This window comes from Dermacentor albipictus, chromosome 7 (genome assembly GCF_038994185.2).
Source record: "Dermacentor albipictus isolate Rhodes 1998 colony chromosome 7, USDA_Dalb.pri_finalv2, whole genome shotgun sequence".
Lineage (NCBI taxonomy): Eukaryota > Metazoa > Arthropoda > Arachnida > Ixodida > Ixodidae > Dermacentor > Dermacentor albipictus.
The window spans coordinates 34,761,120-34,781,498 of record NC_091827.1 but is presented as its reverse complement, the minus strand read 5'-3'; the positions used below and the strand labels follow the sequence as shown (position 1 = coordinate 34,781,498).

The following is a 20,379-nucleotide window of genomic DNA, read 5'->3' as shown; positions in this document are numbered from 1 at the left end:
GTCAGTCTCTGTGAACAGAGGACGATGAGGTGCTTATTGCAGGAATGTGTCTAGGAAAGCAGGGGTGTAGGTAATAAGAAGGATCAATACCCTGGCTTTTGACATGTTCCCTGCTATCCGCTACTTTGCATTATATTCATCAGCAGAAAGCTTTCAAAAGCCTGTTTTCAGGCATTAATAAATCTTGTCTCTCCACAAATGTCATGTCAGTAAGGGTTGTCATAACCGTGTTGAGCACACCAGCAAGCTCAATAATGCACACTTCATGATGAGCATGGCTGCCTCCTTCACTTATAGCTATGTTGATGGCAGCGCTGCAAAATTTTTTTTGATACGGCAGTGTGGAGATTACTTATAAAATAGAACTGCTGGAAAAGAATGAAAGCAGTGGCATTTCAATTTTGTTTGGCTAGCTCCTCTGCCATACTCACGTGGTGCGGGAAAGGTACTTCTACATTCCCTGAGCCCATCATAGTGTTTTGGGTGACGTGTCAGCACACGTGGGCAGGGCTTGGTAAAGCACAGCGCACACGACACGGAAGGTGCGGGTTTGGCTACCACCTGGGACAAGTTGTCTTCATGCCGTTTACTTTCATTTCCCTTCTTCCTATTATTTCTACCTTCCAGTCAGACAACAATCCCCTTCTGCTCCCTCTGGCTTCATTGTCTGTTTGTCTGTGTGGTGATGACAAGTAAGAAGTTGAGCCCCGTGGATCCACTTACTTTTCTCACTCATTGGGTTCTCACTCATTGGGACTAAAAGGGTTGCCCAGAAGTCTTCCAACCAACAACCTAAATTTGTTACTGAGAGTTCCAAAGAGAAAGCGACGATGTTCACTGGCTTAGCTTTCAGTGTCGGCGCCTGAGAACCACGACACCTCTCCCGAGAACTACTTGCTAGAAACTCAACGGCAAGACGAAAACCACGATTTTACGCACCTGCTTCGTCGTTCCTCTACCAGCGATGCCAAAGCTTGCCAACGCCTCTCGACGTCCGCTAGCTGTTCCTCTGCTCTGTCCTGGTCTGCACTTGGTAGGAGGTCGTGGTAGTACTTGAGCAAATCGCTGAGGCTGGTCCGTAGCTGCTTCAGTGGTTCGCTGTGTTCAGCCACTCCTTGCTTCTTAGCCTTTGCGTGTAGAAAGAAGATCAAGTTAAAACAAGGTTTGCAGGGAAATCCAAGAGAAACTCAACAGAGCTTGCTTTCAGCTTGGCTTCAAAAATGCCTGCAACACGTTCCCCGATGTAAATTTTTCTTTTATAAAGTCTTGTTTATGTCGAGAACAGTGAACTGCTTGCAATCATTTGTTGCAGCTTTTTCACAATATTAGAGGATGATGGTGGTGTTAACAGCAACCAGAAAAAAAAAAGAGGGGTGGGGAGGGGCAGTACACCTGGCAATAACGGGTACAGAACGGAAGTGCCTGAGGTAAGAAGAATATCCTGTGGCCAAAGGTTTACTTAACTGTGATTCAAAACAAAGAAACTTGGAAGAAGAAAGTTATTTCTACTGAAAAACGCTGCTTGAAACATAAAACACACATATTCTGAATTTGGGCAGTGAATGATGGATTTCACTCAGTCAGCAATTCCTGGCTGCCACCTTTTTACCATAATTAATTCAACTTCCCGTGAGAGGATATGCAAAAAATGATGCTTCCATGATCACGTTAGCAAACACAGTCAAAACTCAAGATGAGCAGCTTGCAAACTTTGCTTACTCTCTCATGCATTTCTGCCAAGATGAACTCTTCGTGAGATAGAACAAATTTACAGGGTCCATTCATGTTTGTCTTAAATGAAATCTACCACGTGATGAGATCTACGTATGAGCCAAAACAATCTCTGCTGAAGCTATGTTCAAGCACATCAAGATGCGACCCGCCGTGGTTGCTCAGTGGCTATGGTGTTAGGCTGCTGAGCACGAGGTCGCGGGATCGAATCCCGGCCAGGGCGGCCGCATTTCAATGCAGGCGAAATGCGAAAACACCTGTGTACTTAGATTTAGGTGCACGTTAAAGATCCCCAGGTGGTCGAAATTTCCGGAGTCCTTCACTACGGCGTGCCTCATAATCAGAAAGTGGTTTTGGCACGTAAAACCCCATAATCCATCAAGATGCACTACCAATTTTAACTTATTAGGAAAAGAGTCAAAAGCTTGTCTGACTCTAGAGAGCACAAATAAAAAAGAAGACTGCCAGAGAAGGCATGGCACTCACATTCAGAAGCTTCAACTCTCGTTGCGCTTCTGCTGGGATGATGGTAGAGGTGAGTGATGCTTCCATGTCATCGAGCCAGAGCAGGAATTCGTCCAACCTCAGATTGAACTCTTGCTGCAAGCCGGCCACACCATTCAGCCTCAACGTGCTGCAAAGAGAAATGTAACGACCACCTCAGCGCTTAACTGAAAAATGCCCATTCACAACAAAGAAAAATGCAAGGCAAGATTGCATCCTGCAGCACAGACATGTACAGAAGTGCAGAAAAGCACTCATAACGGGTATTTGAAGAAGAGATGAGAAGCTCCATGAAATAGGACAACTTTTGCAGCACATTCTGTGCAAGACATGTTACCAATTGTGTTTCTGGTGGCAAGAAAGTGTGAATAGAAAATTTAGTGGCGAATTTCTGACAATGATTTCGCTTTCGCAGCAGTGGTTTTTATTTCATGTGTACAGCTGGACTGGAAACTTAATAAACTGCTGAAGCTCCATTATTTTATCTTATCAATTGAAGTTTGGATAAGATCAAGCATTTCAATTTCATTTTATAATTCAGAATCCTCAGGGAAAAAACCTAATCACTTTACGACTATTCATTTTTGGGAATACTATGGATATAGTACTATACTAGAACCCTACCACCATGACAGGTGAGACAAATCACTTCGAGCCTCCATTTTCTCGTGAACTTCTGTATTGTTTGTTTAGATACCATCATGACAGTGTCATAGCATGTTCTTAACACTATGAAGCGCATACATTTTATTTCAAGCTATCAAAAAAAAAATCACATTTTAAACCATTGCAACCAAAGTCATAAACTGCATACTGAATTAATTTTCAAGAACGCCAAGCCCATATCATTACAGCATGACTAAGCATAGCATGACTAAGCATAGCATAAAACATGACTAAGCATTACAGTTTAGGCTTATCACCTTTGCTGCAGCGTTCCTTCAGCCTCGTTGGATGACTGCTTGACGGCAGCGAGCTGGCTGTCTAACTCCTTCCTGATATCTTCATCCAGGAGCAAAGTCCCAAGGGACTCACCATAACGCAGCAGCCTGTCGCAGTCGTCCTTGTGCCTCTGCGATTCCTGCCAGAAGCACACAATGTGTGTAACTGTAAGCACAGGAACTTGAAAACTAGCAAAAGCTGGAGAAACGAGATGGTGTCTTTGTTTCTAATTAACCTCTCATGGACGAGTGTTGCTTACAGGCAACATACCAGAAACAATTTCTTCTTTTTTTTCTTGCAGAGTTTCGATATTGCGTACAAAGTTTCCTGCTAAATGTTTTCGGCCAACATTGAGTGACAGGCAGCAAGCTCCCTGTGCAGGTTTAGAGCAGGCACACGGGACGACAAGAAAAACAATATCGAATTTAGCGCCAAAAACATGGTCACTGAGAAGGGAGGACATTACAAACAGGACAAGCACGCCCATCAGGACAGCGTCGTTATGATGAGACAATGTCCTCCCCTGTCTGTCATTGTGTCTTTGGAGCTAAATTCATGATTGTTCGACATGCACCAAGCAGCCCAACAGCAGCTACTACTAGAGGAAGAAGAAGTTTGGCATTCTCATGCTTTTTTGAAAGCACAGTCAGAGGAGACCGACCGACGCACCATCTTTGGCTGCACTAGAGTCATGCACACTTGATGCAAGGCAAATGAAATGTACACTTATGGTTCATATACAATGAGAACAGCCTGTCCGAATTTCAAACGAAGCCATATGTGGCCTGGCGTGAAGCCCACTTTTAGTTTTCTGCCTTTCTCTCTATCACTGGAAAAATTTCAACAAAATATATTTTTTCTCTTTTTGTTGAATATGCTTATTCTCAATGCATTTTGCACACTTAGACAGAAAATAAATTTTTTTTCTTCTGTTATTTATGTCTCCTCTGTAAAGGGCTAAAGGGACACTGAAACACTTTTTCAACACGGTAACGAAATGTTCCCGACCAGCAGACAATGCTGCTGTGAATGCGCGAGCCAAAAATAGTATTCCACTGAACATAGCAGGAGACATGCAATCTCACATATTAGAGTACTTGCTCTCTCCCGAGGGTTTCCGAACACCTGCTCTTTTCTCCGCCTCAGGCAAAGTCAGCGATGACATCACACAAAGCGCGACAGCCAATAGATGCCACCTACTGGGCACACACATGCACTCCTTTCTAGACTTTCTAAGAAACAAGAAAGCAGTGAACGTTAACAGAGCAACATTTACCGACAACATTTACTGAATGCGGAGCAAAAGTTGCTCAAGTTGTACAGCAATGAGGCTAGATACAATGACGTTCATGAAAAAAATAAACAAGAATGCTGCATGCGTTTTATCTGTGTCCATTTGTGGCAGCCGCAGCAATCGCAGGAGTGCAGTGAGAGTAAATGCATCACGACATTATGATGTGCATCCACTTCCCGAGTGCCGAAACCGAAACTTGAATGTAGAAACAAGGATTAAAATTTCTAGTAAATTATCTAGGGCTCTCTGACACTCGCCAACATTTTTATAGGGCTTGGACGTTCATTTCATAGAAAAAAAAAAAGAAGGGAGACAAATAGAAAATGTCATGTTAGTGTTGCTTTAACGAAAGATAACTTGCCTTCAGAAAAAGCAAGAAGAAAGAAAGATCTCGCACAAAATAAGCTACTAGGTATAACGCCACTTGAGGAAGTTTCTTCCATTCTTTAAAGGCGGGCTGCTCCAATGGTATATCTGGAGGTTTCCTCCTCTTGCCAAGTGTACTAAAATCCTATAGCAGCGTTCCCCATTGGTGAAAGTTATGTCAAGACCAGCCGAAGTCGACTCACCTCACTCAGTTGCTTTAGCCATTCAGCAGCGTCGTCACTTGGTTTCGACGCAGCCTTGTCGTCAGTCTGTTTCTTCTGTCGGTCCAACTCCTTGCAAGAACTGCTAAACTGTGCCAGGCACTTCCTCGATTGCTCCTTTTGGCCCGGCGAGAACCTTCCACATTCCGACAATGCCTTGGCAGCCTTGCTGGTATGCGCTACATGACTCTTCACGGCCTCTGCTTCCGCAGCGACACAGTCCGATGTCACCTTATCCAAGCACTTGCCAGTTGCTTCTACGGCTTGGTTCAGCTGATCCAACTTCTCCTGCAAGAGGGTTACAGATTCACAGTAAGAAATATTGATTGGTCAGCCAGTTGGCAACAAACTTGCAGACAAGTGAGTACAATTGAGAATGTATCACGTGCAATGTATAGGACATTTAACTCGACAGACACTGTTAAGGCAAGCAAATTATGTGAACATAGGTTTTGAATCATGAACACAAGAAACTAAAAACTCAGCCTAGCAAATCTGAAAAAAAATTTGCGTACATCGCACTGGCTAAAATATGAAAAAAATACTTTGAATTTCATTACATTATGCCAATGTGCCAGTAACAAGGTTCCAGCATGAAACGAATAGAAGGAAAATTTAATTGGCATTTGTTTTCTTCATTTTTATAACCAACATTTCCTACGAAAATAATGAAAATAAGCTTTTTTTAAAGAGCACCTCTCCAAACTGAACCAATTTTTATTTCTCTTTAATGACCCTTTAAGATATCGTGCCTCGGTACACACCTTGGACACCAGTTCCTGTGAGTAGGGCTGTTGGGAACTCGTGGTGGCAGTCTGGACGTCTTGCAGCGCGTCGGCCATGTTTGCATCGAGATTGTGCAGTTCTTGCTTCAGTGCATCCCAGTGAGAGCACCACCTCTCGAGGTCTCTCGTCCTGGCTTCAAGCGCCTCCAGGCGACGAAGCGACTCACGGGACTGTTTCACGACTTCGTCCAGCCACGGTCCAGTCGGTGCGACGCGTGCCAGGTGCTCTTCATGGTTGCGCAGGGCTTTCCAGCGATGCCTCACTTCTTCCAATTGTTTGGCCAGCCGCTGAAGAGAGAGGCAGAAAAAAAAAAGCAACTTCATGTATGCACAAATTGTGCTTAAGGTGCTGCTGCAAGTACACTCGTCTACACGCATCCCCAACATCATACATGGGAATGCCTGCAGTTCACTTGCAAAAGCAAATGAGAGTTCGCTGGTAGAAGCACTAAACTTAGCTGCAATTATAAGCGCTAGCAGTGTGGATTGGATGCAAGCACACACACTCACGTGCACACATACACGATTATCATTGCGGTGTTTGTTAAATAGCTGAAATTAAAATTTTGCTACTGCTATGGCGATGGGAGCCTCAACTCAATTCCCACCAACCCAGAAAGGCGTTTGGCATACTGCGTCAGTTCGTAAAAGCAACAGACTTGAGTGCCCAACAGTAGAAACACCGCACCTCATTTGTAATCTTTTCTCTTGTACTCTCTTTCCCTTTCTCATCCCCCTTTCCATGTGTAGGGTAGCAAACTGGACAGCATGTATACATATATAGCGAACCTCGATACCTTCCTTTTATTTTCTTCCCTTATCTCTCTTGCTAGCTACATGCAATTACAGAGTCAGGTTAGCACACACTGTATTATACTGGGTGCACGGTTTCGAAGATGGTCACGTCGTCGCACAATTTAGCTGCTTTCCCACAGTCAAGTCTGTTTATTGGTTTTATAATTAAGCGCAAAGCTATAGCTATGCGAACACTGTAGGAATGATCAAACAAAACCAGACAAACCAGTCGTTATCATAAACAAATTTCAAGTAGCGTGTAAGCTCAATCGAAATGATTGCAGACCATGGGCAATGGTCTGCAATCACACTATGTTCAATGGAGTACAATATATATATATATATATATATATATATATATATATATATATATATATACATACACACACACACACACACACACACACACACACACACACACACACACACACACACACACACAAAGGGGGTTTCTTGAAAGTTTAGCATGCTGGCCCCGACGTAACATATACAGGAAAGAGATGAAAAACTTTTTGGAAGTAATACAAGTTTACTTAACATTCTCGGCTGCTGGGTCAGCCTTCATCAGAGTACAGTGTTACTCTACTCTGGTGAAGGCTGGTCCACCAGCTGAGAAGGTTAATACACCTTACTTCCAAAGACTTTCGTTGTCTCTCTCCTACACGCACACAAATGTAAGATTTTATATATATATATATATATATATATATATATATATATAATAGTTATAGTTCCAGGACATGCATTCTTAAAAATTTGCCTCTACTGAAAGAGGCACACAAAACTGCGCGGCGATAACAACCTTTTCGTGCCATCATAGAGCACTTGACATCCGAACAGGACAACCTCCCCCCCCCCCCCCCCCCCCCCGACCGCGACCCTTGGAAAACGCGGTGGTGCTTCGCCGCAAAGCATAGCCCGGGGGCGGTCTAAATAAATAACTTTTCATAAGAGATCGACGTTTGGCTAGTTGGCGTTGCAATTGGCCGGGGAAAAAGCGCGTAAGACGAGGACAGTGAAAGATCAACAACACATGCGCTGTGCTGTTTACCTTTCATCGTCCTCTTCTACGCGATCATATTGTTGCTGTCGATCACATACAGATGACGATCGGTGCGTCTGTTCTTCGATGAGGGCGCGTTCGCCTTCCGTACTTTTTTGTCGGTGCCCCGAACTCGCACGAACGCTTGATGTCGTGCCACCTATGTTCGTGAGGAACGCGTCTGCCGAGTTCTCGCCCAGGTGATATATGCGCGCATTTGCACGTTCACAACGAGCAGCAGGCGCAAGCGCTGATCGTACGTTGCCACGAGAACCAAACCGGGATCGGAACGAAAGGCGCACCAACCGAAAACGAAACTTCGAGGTGGAAAGGCCGTTAATTCGCTCGAGACGCCGGCCGCGTTCGAATACCGACGCCGCGGCGAATAATAATTCGGCTCACCTCGATCTTGCCGTTCGGCGATAACTTCTGCCTCGGATCGGACACGCAAACGAAGCTCCGGCGACCACGCGACGAAGCCACAACAAGCTGCTCGGGAGCGCGCGCGCACGGAAGGGCCCATTGAAAGATAAGCGTAAAAGAAGTCGATAGCGCCCGGCGACGCACGGATGGAAAGAGTCTCACTCACTAGTGCAGGCGCGATAAGCGAAATCAAGATGGGACTGGAGACCGTGCGTGTCGCCATACTCGAGTTCGTCGCGGTTTCAGTCTGTTTCAGTCTGTCTCAGCTGCGTCCGCGACAGATCCGAGGGGACTGCCTCTGGGTGGCGCGCGGCGTAAGAAGAAATATACCGTATCTACTCGTGCATAAGGCCCGCACATCCTTCCTTTCTTTCTTTCTTTCTTTCTTTCTTTAATAAATATTGCTAAGTGCGGGCTTTTCACGAGGCGGGCTCATATAACTATACTTACTAAAGCCTCAAACTGCGCTCAGACCCCTCAAATGAACGTTTCGTCGCCCAGACTTCTACATGCAAAATAACGGAACCATACACGGTGGTGGCCGCGGCTTGAAAGTCGCCGCGCGCTCGATGACCGCGTATAGTCACCGCGAAGAGTCGCCGACCGGACGAAGTGGGCCGTCTTCCATCGCAAACAGGGGAGGCAAGCAGGGGAGGGGGTTTCTGCTTCGGCGGTGGCTATAGTCGTTGCTGCACGGGCCCTATCTTGAAAGCGATCTGCGGTGGGTATACTAGGGTCTATGCGCGTTGTCGAGGGTTGAAGGATTCGTGTGCGCTGTGCTCTCGGCGTCTGAAACGAGGGGCAGCACGAAGGGCGATTCGCTCGCAGCTGCTGCCGCTCTCCCGCGCGACGAAAGACGGCCTTGCGCGCGACGAAAGACGGCGCGCTTCATCCCCGCCTTCCCACCTTGCGCGCGCGAGATCACGCCACCATCGTTCTCGGCCATAAAGATACACGGATGCATTTTTGCCACCCGGACTTAAAACACACTCTAAACATACGCTGTCAAACTTTTATAAGAAACTATAGCATCATGCTTGCATAAAACATTTCGGTAAACAATTCACGAAAATCGGCCTGCTGATCACACAGACAAGGTGACATCTGCAAAACATCTACCCTTCCCGTTTTTTTATTAACATTGTATGCGTTTAATTTTTGTTGTTGTACTATCTGAGAGTGCTGCACCATAGCTGAAAGTGTTGATGGTACTCAATGTCCTGCTGTGATAGAAGCTGTTTGCTTGAGCATGCGTGGAAACTATATCCCTCTGAACACATACCCAGTCTATCACTATTGCGTGCATTGTTTCCATTGTTTCCAGTGCATGTCAATTGGCTAAGCCCACAGAAGTTGATGTATATGACAAACGTGACACACTTCCTAACAGCTGTTATTTTCGTGTCGCTCATTTCTCTACTGCATCGACAGAACATCTGCTGCTCCAGTGAGGCTTTATGTTGGATGCTATCCCATGCTAAAGTGAAAGTGATCAATTGAGAACACGGCCCTTGAACTTACAAAGGGCACAGTTGCCTCGTCTGGTTTGTGTAGCGTCAGCAGGATTATATATATTTCAGTCGATTTCAACAGGATCCCCTTGAGTCAACCATGTTTTGTTTTTACGTAAGATCACGGTTTTGATAAGCGCCTTTCACTTTGTATAATCAGTTACCCACTCTTCAGCAACTTCTTGGTGTCGACGAACTTGTGACAGTACTTTAGGTTACAGTACTGTCTGCTAAACTCTGCTGTGCTCACAGCTCATGTACTCGGACACTGCAGACAAATGCTTTGATTCAACATATTTGGCAAGAGTTTGCTGCAGAGACGCAAGTAGCGCAAGGTCATCTTGGTCACAAAACAACCAAGCCATGTGGATGTCTCGTTACGGTCCATTATGTTGGCTCTGTTGCAGAATGATAGCTGTGCTGCACTTGCTGCTGCCGGCACAAATGTTGTGCGTATGTCCTGCAGTGGCGTCCTTACTTACTGACTACATTCCGTTTGCAAATATAGTGCCTTGGGACAGCAAGCTGCAAATGCACAGCTAGAGCAGTCTAATCTCCTAAAACTTCTTGTAAGGCCAACCTTGGTCAGGATAATGCAACAATTCTTTTCCCTTTTGCACTTCGTCAATGGTCTGAGCAGCACACTGGCTATGTTACCATAGTGGTAGGCCAGTCGGGGGTAGTAGCTGATACGAAAGGAATACATTCAAGGGAATCTCCACACTGTACAGGCTCCTCTTTTCTTTTGACAACAGAGCCGGTCCTTCTTGTCGATTGAGCTCTCGTCATGTAGCCAGAACATTCTGTATGCCTCTTGAGCCCTTTCACCTGAATAACCCTTTCACCTGAATAACCAGCCTCACAGGATAACTAGTTGAAAAAGCTAGTCACTATCAAACCGTTAGGTACAGGTTTCACTGAAATAATGACTGAACCATCGCTCAGCAGTAATTGCTTTCAATAAAAGTTATGTGGTCTGGACACACAACATGATGTCACCTTACCTCATGCTGGAACAGTATCGAGATGAAGCGCAGGTCCAGCACAGGCAACGATGACAGCTGCAGCACCTCCGACTGCTCCAGTGCCGAGAGCTGCCCGTTGACAACGTCCAGTGAAGTCCAGAATGCGATCCAGGGCCTCAGCCAGAGCCAGGCTTCTCCAGCCCGCGCCCTTGCTTTCTGTGCCATCTGTTCCATGGCCCGGTCCAGCTGGTCACAAGACTGGGCGTGGTCCCGTGTGGACCGGCGCTGCCGCAGGGACGCGAGCATTGGCTTGAATGTCGCCAGCCGCAGTTGCAGGTTGCCAACGTCTTCGAGGTGCTGCCTGCACGTCGCTGGATCTCGGAAGGGAGGGCCTGTTGCGCTGGTGAGCGTCTGCCGCGACCTCTGGCTGAGCCGGAGCAGGTCCGTGCAGCTGTCTTCCAGGGGCGCCTTCTGCAGCAGGAGTCTTCGGGCGCTGCCCCAGATAACGATGAGCCGGTGGCAGAGGAGCCTCCAGCGCCGAAGGAGGTCATCGGAGTTGTCTGTCCGGATGCAGTGAAGGTTGACGCCCAGTGGAATCACGTCTCTGGACAGTTTCTGCACCACAGAGAATTTCCAGGAAATGACATGGCTGAAACGCTCTCAAATACAGGTGCGCATGATGGCTCACGTGGTCAGCTTGCAAAGTGCCGCAGATGGGCACAGAGACAATAGATTTGTCTGTGATTCCTAAACACTTTCCCAGTCACTGTACATTTTTGTGCATCTTTTTGTACCATCTAAATGTTGATCTTATGGTTTGGATATTGTCTTGTTCTTGTTTAGAATATGGTGCAGAGTAAAAACAATCCAATTATTTTAATGTCTCTTCTGAGCAGCCACAAGGCTGCATAAGTGCAAGAAGATGCGATGCCGTTTCATGCAAGGCGCTGTTTACATTTGACCCCACACAGAAAGATTCATGCATTGCAAGTGTATTGGATGTCGTGAAGTTAGTCTTAGTGGTGGTAGTGTCTGTATATGACATCTATACACTACGGGTGAGGTCACAATAAGTAAACCTGGCAGAAGATGACTGAAGGGGAGGGGGAGGGCAGGTACACTGCAAGCATATGTAAACAAATGGGCATGACTTACCTCTAGCTTAGCACACAGGTCGTGCAGCTTCTCTACACTCCAGTCACTTCCGGGTTCTCTCGGGAGCACCTGCACCACATTTGTGCACCACACAATTTACCGACTGTCTCGTGAACTTTGGAAAGCTTTAGCATTTGTTCATTTTTGCATGAACTTTGAATTCATCCTGCCCTTTACGGTTGTCTGCACAACTCCAGTGCACATTGCTGGCAGGGTCGTTTCGGCGTTGCTTTCACATTTAAACGCATGCCGACTGAAGCATATCACCTTTTAATGACTTTTCACTTCTCTGCTTTGTTCGAAAGGAGCACTGATGTTCATTCAATAGGCTCATTTATTATAGAAGCTTTATGACAAAGACTGCAATATTTCTTGCGCACCTCGCGTACATCCTAGTCTGAATGAACTCCTCACCTTCTCCAGCTGTTTGAGTTCCTGCTCGAGTTTTGCCGGGTGTGCGGCGAAGCCCAAGGCTGACCAGTCGCAGTGGCGATGCGGCGCCGACCGCGGCTCCATGAGCGCTGGTGCGGAAGCTTGTAGGGCGTTGATCCTTGCTTTCAGCGGCGACGGGTCCAGGAGTTGGCTGGAAACGTCTGCGGAGGTGAGATCTCTCAGAGCGGAGCGAACGTCTGCTCTCGCTGCTGCCTGGGCGTAGCTGAGCTCGGCGCCTCCCCCGGTGTCCTCTTCGTGAGCTGCCTTCAACGCCAAGTTGACAAGCTTCTCCTCCGCCGTCAGCCACAGTAACCAGAGTGAGTGCAGCTGAAGCATTTCCCGGTGCAGCTGAGACGTCTTCTCCTTGAGTTGGTGCCACCTGGTACGTTTGAGGGACGAAAGGACAGATCACTAAGTTGAACATTTTTGTTTTCTCTTAATGAGTGCCAGCTTTCGAAAAGCTCGAGCCTACACTGCAGAAGAATTGGTGGAGCCTTTTACATTATTAAGAGGAAGCTTTAACTCAGTGCCAACTCCGGCTTCCCCTATTTAGACAGACATGAAGCTCAAAAATGCTCTCACTTAGCTGAACTTTAATGGCTGTAGAAAGCAGAATTTTTATTTAGGGCTTCAATTTTTAGATTGCTAAAAATCAACAAGTTAAAAGAACACAACTGAAGCACAGTGTTTACATATTCGTAGCTCTGCACCAAAAACAAATGTTGCAGTTCTCTAAGGTGCACCTGTCTAGGCATTTAAAGAGGTCAAATTAGATACAGGGGTTTACAGCAAATGTGAAATTGTTACAATACTCGTGACAGCACTAACTCTTTAAAGCAGAGCGTGTTCGAGGTTTGTGCGCAGGTGTACCACAATAGTCCCACTAACAAATTAGTGGTATATTTCGGAGCTGTGTACAATAAAAAATATCTTCTCCACTTTAGATGTTTCAATAGGTGCTGCCATCAGAATTGCGATAATCGTGTTTCACTGCTTAGTTACAGAACTGAAAACTTGATACTTCAATTTCTTTTATTTTTTTTTTCAATTTGGCAATTTTCAACAATTTTTGCTATAAGAAACTGATGGCCTAAATAAATATCTGCTCCATACAGTCAGAAAATTTCAACTCTTTCTTTTAGATGCGACAAATATTCGAATTCGGTGCAATGGCTGCTGAGAAAAACGATTTATTTGTTCTCATTTACACAGACAGGAGCTCCTCAGGTAAAGCTTCCTCCTAAATTCACGAATTTTTCATCTCTTGCCTCAGTGGTAGCTTACTCTTTGTGGCGGTTCCACATTCTTCTGGCTAATGACTTGGATTTTTTGCTCAACGTTCCATTTACAGTAATTTTCATTCCTTCACCAACATTTCTTGCTGCCTCTATAGGAACATCACTGACACAGATAATTATCCATTCTCTGTCCGCATCTACGCTTCTCTGCACGTATAGATGTAACTGCCTTGCTCAGTAAGCTGCAGATTACTCTGTAACGCTGCATTTGACAAATTCTCTACAGCACATTTCTCAAAGAAACGTGTGGAAATCTTGTTGAAAAGTGTGTGCCATTGGGTGTGCTTATTGAAGTGTGCAGGGTCAATATTGAAGGCAGTGAGGGTTGTTACACACTGTTCCCACAAATAATAAGTGAGGTCAGTGATGTCTAATACTAGGCGTCTGTGACATGCTTCCAGCTCCGCAACTGCTTCTGGCGGATGCAGTTGGCAAAAGCATGGCCTTCAAGATTAGCTTCTGTTATACAGCGAGAGCTGTCGCTAGGGTGTGAATTTGGACAGCACCTATTGTGAGCAATCCCACCAAGTGGCCAATAAAATGCATGACAAAGTGCATGTGTGTCCAGACTTGTACGACAACTAGTATAGTAGAATCTCGTTAATTCGAACTCCAAGGGTAACCAAAAATTTATTTGAATTTGAAACGGAGTTCGAACGAAGAAGAGTCCCTTAGCGTCCGGTCAATTGTGTGGTACAGCACACAAAACCATGACCATCACTGGGCTCACATTGAAAGTCTTATATTTTCTCCATCAGCACATGACGACATGGACATGTGCCGGAAAACGCCTAGGTTCTGTATAAAATCCAGATGCGATAAAATTGTGCCTTGCGTGCAGTTTGTTGTCGGTGCGTGCGAAAACATGCCAGGCTGAGACGAGAAGGATGGTGGCTTGATGCGCGCTATCCTCCTGCGTACCCCATGTTGGAGATAACATGATTGAGCATGCAGTAATGTGGTTAATAAAGTGTGCACTAGGAGAGAGGGAGGGAGGGGGAGGCAGAGGCGTACGTCGTGCAGTAACGTGATCAAGTGGGTACTGAGGTCTCCTTCCCGTACTTTTTTAAGCCATATGGGAAAGGAGGGGCGACACCGTAGCTAGCGATGCATCCAACCTTCGCCTTTGGCTCAGATTTGTCCGAAAAGTGGTGTCCATGGGATTGAGAAATTTTGTTGAAAATAACCGTTGCGCGGTTCTTGGAGTTCGAATTCGTGCAAGTTTTTCTCTATTAAGTACATACGACCTTGCCGGGACCAACAGAGCAGTTCAAATTACCTGTCAGTTTGAATGAAGAGATTACGAATTATGAAGATTTTACTCTAGTACACTTGCCTGTCCCGCAGTTGCCGAACTTTCTCCAGCGATGTCTTCTCAGGCTTGCGTCCATCACTGTCGGTCAGGTTTGCCTGAGCAGCCTCCAGACTACCCAGCAGTGGTCTCTCCTGTTTCTCCAGTGTCTGGCCCAAAGCCTGGAGCACCACATCAAGAAGGAGGGGCAAGTGAGAGGGAAGCACACATGGTAAGCTGTATCATTTAGCTATGCTAGAGGTGCTTGAAAAGAGCTGAATCAAACAAGAACGTTTTGAGTGGCCTAGAGAGAATCTCTTTGGCCAATGGGAACCGGACTCACGATACTGTCGCATTGTAGTGACAAGGAAGAACCAGACAGTACCAAAACTGTGAGTCACAAACTGCGAGTCCGTCATGTGCGCCAATGTGACTATCACACAAGATCTCTTTCTCAGTGGACTGAGTTCTACAAACAAGCACTTCAGACGTGAGAAAGGAAAAGCCAACACTAGACGTTATGCATCACTGAATTGAGGTGACTGTCTTGTGTCTCAATGCATAGTAGGCTATGAGGGACATAGAAGTGGGTACAGGAGATTTATTTTTTATCCTGTGGATTTCGTTTATCATGCAGAAACACAAGAAGTGAGGCATTTTCATATTCTGCTCCCATCAAAACACACCCATCACAGCTGGGGTCCACACCTGCAACCTTATGATCAAGCAGAACACCACAGCCACTGGACAACCACTCAGGTAATCATGAATGACAATGAATGAACAGCCTACAGGCACTCCTGCCAGTTATTTGCTAATGTATTGTTTCGCTTTGGTTCACAGGGTTGTGCAAACTTTTACATACGTTTAACTGCCGTTGCAACACGTATAATGAAGTCATGCCAACATTGTAACGGCATTTTTAAATGAAAATGCTTGAGTTATTAAGAAAGATAGCACCTTGCTCGCTCTTAATATATGGAATTACATAACATTTCAGCCACCCGCCACGGTAGCTTAGGGGCTATGGCATTGCGCAGCTGAGCTTGCGCTTTCAAATTTGATCCCAGCCGCGGCAGCCACATTTCTACGGGGCGAAATGCAAGAATGCTCGTGTGTACTTAGATTTATGGAAACGTTAAAGAACCCCGGGTGGTGGAAATTAATCCGGAGTCCCCCACTACGGCATGCCTCAAAATCAGATCGTGGTTTTGGCACGGAAGACCTCAGAATTTTAATAACTTAACATTCAAGCCAGTTCAGTAACTCCTTCCTGACAGTACCTACTAGTGTGCGATATTTCAGTTTGTTCCAAATGTACTCGAGTGCTTGAGTAAGTAAACTCAGATTTGTGAGCTAGCGTGGTACAAGAGGAGCATGCCACAACAACAGAGCACTTGCCTCGAGTGCTGGCAGGTAGCTGGCGTACAGCTCGGGCGAGCAGTTCAAGTAGCGCTGCAGACAGTCGTCGGCCTGGGTGAGGAAGGACTCGACTGCGTCCAAGGAGTTGTCGAAAGTGGTGACCTCCCCGAGGGCACCTTCGAGGCTCTGGCTTCGCTTGCTGGCTTCTTTTTCCATTGCGTCGTGCTGTTTGCGCAACGCAGCAACATCCTGTCCCTTCTTCTCCAGGCTGTCCAGAGCTGCCTTCTGTGACTTCAGCATTTCTCTGATCCACTGAAAGTGATGAAGACGAGTCGGGAAATGAACAACAGAGAATGTGGATCGCAGGGATAAAATATTGTGGAAAATTTGTGGCAGAACAATAGTGTAATAATCTGATCTACGCCTAATCTTTCTTTGAACTTATCATTACCTAGTTTTGCCTAGCTAAAAAAGCACTGTTTGTTTTGTTGGCTAAAAGCTGCAATCTTGTTTGCCTTTCAGTATTCATTCGAGAGTACTCTGGCAAAGGCACATAACACAGAAACTAAGTCTTGCTACAAAAAGCGTGCTCCAATATTGATAGTGAAGCAGTATTGTTGCTGCAACACCTTTTTTGACCTTGTTAAACAAGGTTTTATCTGAGAGAAAAATAACTTTGTTATATCCAATATTTGTTATAGCCATATAACCATTACATGCTGATATCAGTGAGAAGCGTTTCGGATTTGCGTCACTATATTTGATAATCTGCAATATGCATGTTTTGTATATTGAGGATTGACATACAGCTTGAATGTAGTCTCACATGGCCTTCACAGCTCTGCCAGTGAACTGCGAAATGACAAGTTGAAGATATTACGAGTTACTGCGTGTTACCGCACTTATCACATCAGCTCAATGTGACGTGACGGGTGTTATCACTGGAAAGCTGCTGATTGCAGTGTCTTTTTGTATTTGCTTGTAAACTCAAATCGTGACTCCTGATCAATCGGTGGAATTCGACTTACGTTTAGCCGAAGCTTCACTCACCTTAATCACGTACAAGCAGGACCTAATGTGCAGATGCAGCATGGGCTTCTCTCTAGTGACCTGCTTCAGAGCGGCCTGCGTTGCTTCCATGCTAGGTCTCAACTCGCAATGTGCCGCCATGGCACGGTCGTGCTCGCCTGCCCTTCTCTTTGCCAACCTGAGCTGCTTCAACAGCAGCACTATGATGATGTGCCATCGGCTGAGGATGACGTACAGTCTCCGGCGCGCTTCTTCGTCGGCAGCTGGGCACGACGACAAAGCCGACAGCAGGGCAGGCTTGCAGGCCTCCATTTCTTCCTTGCATGCCTGGGGGCCAACGAACGAACTTAAGTCAGTATGCCGAACACAAGAAAAAGCACAAAAAATGCCCTTCTTCCACAAGAAAAACAAAACCGAATGTTTGAAATGGACATGAAAAGACAGTGCAGGCCCGCGTGTGTAACGCACAAGTCCGCACGCCACGTGGATCTTATTTATCTCTTCTACCCTTACTGGCAGAAGATCTAATGTATACTCATCAATGAAAAAATGATATATATACATATATATATAAGTTTCTGCACCTTTCAGGATTCCGTGAACTGCCAAAACAAATCCGACCCCAGCCTCCACTTGGACAGATCTTTACATAACAGTTTGAAATTAACAAAATCGACACACGCCACAGAGTTGCCATTATGTCCAATGAAAGGCTTGCGCAAAATGACAAAAAAATGTCAACATATTCCAGTTTCTAAAGAAGGCACACAGTTTTTAATGCAGAAAGTGTACGCATACGTACATACGCACAATGCATGGAACCAGTAATGCCTGCAGAGAAGCAATGGCACCAACCAAGTCGTCACTTTTTTTTCTTTTTTAATTCTGGCTTCAAAATTGATGTGAACTGCTTATTAATACCTGAAGCATGGGGAGGTCTGTCGTTGGAAGACGCTGGGCCGCTTGTTCTGTTGCATTCAGCAGCTCTTCCACTGCCTTTTCAAGGTTATCTCGGTCAGAATGGTCGGCCAGAGTTGACCAGCTTGCACGAGCTTTCTGCAGGCCTTCCTGCAGCTTGTTAAGCCGCTGCCTCAGTTTCCTGGTGTCCGTTTCCAGGCTTTCGAGGGAAACGGTGTCGCCCGATGGCTTTTCCGCAGCAATCTGCAGGCTCCTCTCTGCCTCGTGCACATGTCTGGCCACCTGGAAAGGAATCAAGTGCCGTCAAAGTCTTGAAAAAAACAATTGTCATCCTAGTCAATCTGTTTTAACTGGTTTTAAATCTGCTACAGGACAAATGCTTCACTCAGAGGCCTACAGTTACCCCCATCTTGTGTCAACCAAACCCTCCTAATGCCTACAAATTTTCTCATCTCATCATTTTATCTAACAAACACTGTAATGACTCAAAGTATTATTTTCTTCTTCAATCTTTGATGGACCACTAGCGCAAGCAGGGCACTGGGTTTCTGTTTACATGTGGTCACCATGAAATGGCTGAGTAAGCGTGCTAACTAGCAAACGTGAGTAAAAAGGCCTAAATGGGTGAAAGTACTTCACTATCCCCCAAACAGCTTGCTATTCCCCAAAAAGTGCAAACAGAATGATGGGTAGTATATGAATGTGTCTAATCTTTGTGTTTATGGCTTCAGACGTTCTTGTGGCTTCACTTACTATGCTTTATCTGCCTTTACTGCCTTAAATGCTGACGTACTCATATTTTTCTAAACACATGAAGGCAAGAAGCCTCTGCATGCATGCATGCATGCATGCATAATCAGGGAAAATTATTGCACTTATAGTGCAATATTTTGTTAGGAATGATCAGCTTGCAAAGTCACAATGTTGTCTGAAGCCGGAAGGACGAAGTTTAAATGAAATGTGGTTCTGGCGCAGCGAAACTAAGTGGAATGAAGAAGGGACAGAAAGAGCATCAACTCCTTTCCGCTTAGTTTCGCTGCGCCAGAACCACACTTCAAGCATGAGCCAAGTGGCCCAACATCGCATTCTGCTAAACGACAAAGCTTGAGCAAATATATTTACTGCCCACCACCCCTGCACTGACTGATCTACCACGCTTGTAGCTCTCATAAACACTGGCGCCAAATTTTCCTCTAGAAGTTTTCGTAGAAAACTATGCTTACAAGAACTATGCCAGCTCTTTTTCCTGGCTATCCCACTTACTTCAATGGTCCTTGTTGGTTGTTTAGCCTGTGGCTGGCTGTCCTTGAGCAACTTCTCAGCAGTCGTGATGGCGGCATTGGCTTTGTCCAGCGCCTCCCTGGTCCGACGCAAGCGAGCTACCTCACGGCGCAGCCAAGCTGTTCTCCTCGTCAGGAGCATCCAGTACTCGTGCCAGACAAGCAACAGCACCGCTGGCTGCTGCTCCGGAGGCACATGAGGCCCCAGCACGACTTCCCTGGACAGGTCCTGAAGGTTTTGGATGTAGGGCACTCGCATGCGAGCCTTGCATTCCAGGTCCTGCAAAGGAATCGCGGCTCCTAGTAAAGTGAATGTCCTGTAGTATGAAAAGAAGGACAAGTTTTTGACAGGACAGTGACTCTTGTCGTACATTTCCTTCGTCTCTTCTGACCATTATGCTACCATTATTTCTATTATTACCAAGTCACTAATTAACATTACCATTACATTACTTAGTGTGACCTTTATAAAGCTGGAGTGTTTTCGGCTGTGACCTGGCAACTTTATCTGAAAAAAATGTTACCAGGACTGCTCAGCTCACGATAATATAAAGAGAATGCTGGCTTTGTGCTGGAAAGACAAAAACAAGCAAACAGGCAGACACACACCTCAAGAGATCGCAGCGCTTCCTCCAATGACTCCAGGGATGTAGGGGCACTGGGCTCCCAGAGTGGATGCTCCTGCATCCAAGTGAGCTGCTCTCTCGTAGCGTCCTCGAGCTTTCTCAGCGCCACAGCCGAAGATCTTAGTTGGGCCAATCTCGCCTCGGCGAGCGTGTCTGTTGGGGAACCTTCCATTGGAGCCTCAGCGGACTGATCACTCTGGCTGGAGAGGTGCTTTCCAAGAGCATCGAGGAACTGGACTTCCTGTAGCGCCTCCTGAACAACAGAAAGCAAAGAAGTCTCGCGTGAGCAGACATACAGTGAAACACAGCAGAATGGGGTAGGTGGCCCTACGCAAAACACGACCACTGGGCTTCTTTACGTGCATTCAGCAGTCATCATCAGTTTATTTTATGTCCACTGCAGAACGAA

At 46.0% G+C, this 20,379-nt stretch overlaps 1 protein-coding gene across 1 annotated transcript in view; it reads right to left on the bottom strand.

Moving 5' to 3' along the window:
* The window catches only part of LOC139047813 (titin-like), an 86,740-nt gene that overhangs the window by 18,586 nt on the left and 47,775 nt on the right, over positions 1-20,379 (bottom strand). Inside the window, exons 45-58 of the mRNA XM_070521947.1 lie at positions 19,954-20,223; positions 19,328-19,624; positions 18,068-18,346; positions 17,168-17,473; positions 16,157-16,429; positions 14,801-14,937; positions 12,149-12,545; positions 11,735-11,803; positions 10,619-11,194; positions 5,823-6,131; positions 5,041-5,346; positions 3,159-3,316; positions 2,218-2,365; positions 940-1,127 (exon numbers count right to left, since the gene is read on the bottom strand). Coding sequence (XP_070378048.1) covers positions 940-1,127; positions 2,218-2,365; positions 3,159-3,316; positions 5,041-5,346; positions 5,823-6,131; positions 10,619-11,194; positions 11,735-11,803; positions 12,149-12,545; positions 14,801-14,937; positions 16,157-16,429; positions 17,168-17,473; positions 18,068-18,346; positions 19,328-19,624; positions 19,954-20,223 — 3,713 coding nt within the window. The remainder of the gene's footprint in view (positions 1-939; positions 1,128-2,217; positions 2,366-3,158; positions 3,317-5,040; positions 5,347-5,822; positions 6,132-10,618; positions 11,195-11,734; positions 11,804-12,148; positions 12,546-14,800; positions 14,938-16,156; positions 16,430-17,167; positions 17,474-18,067; positions 18,347-19,327; positions 19,625-19,953; positions 20,224-20,379) is intronic.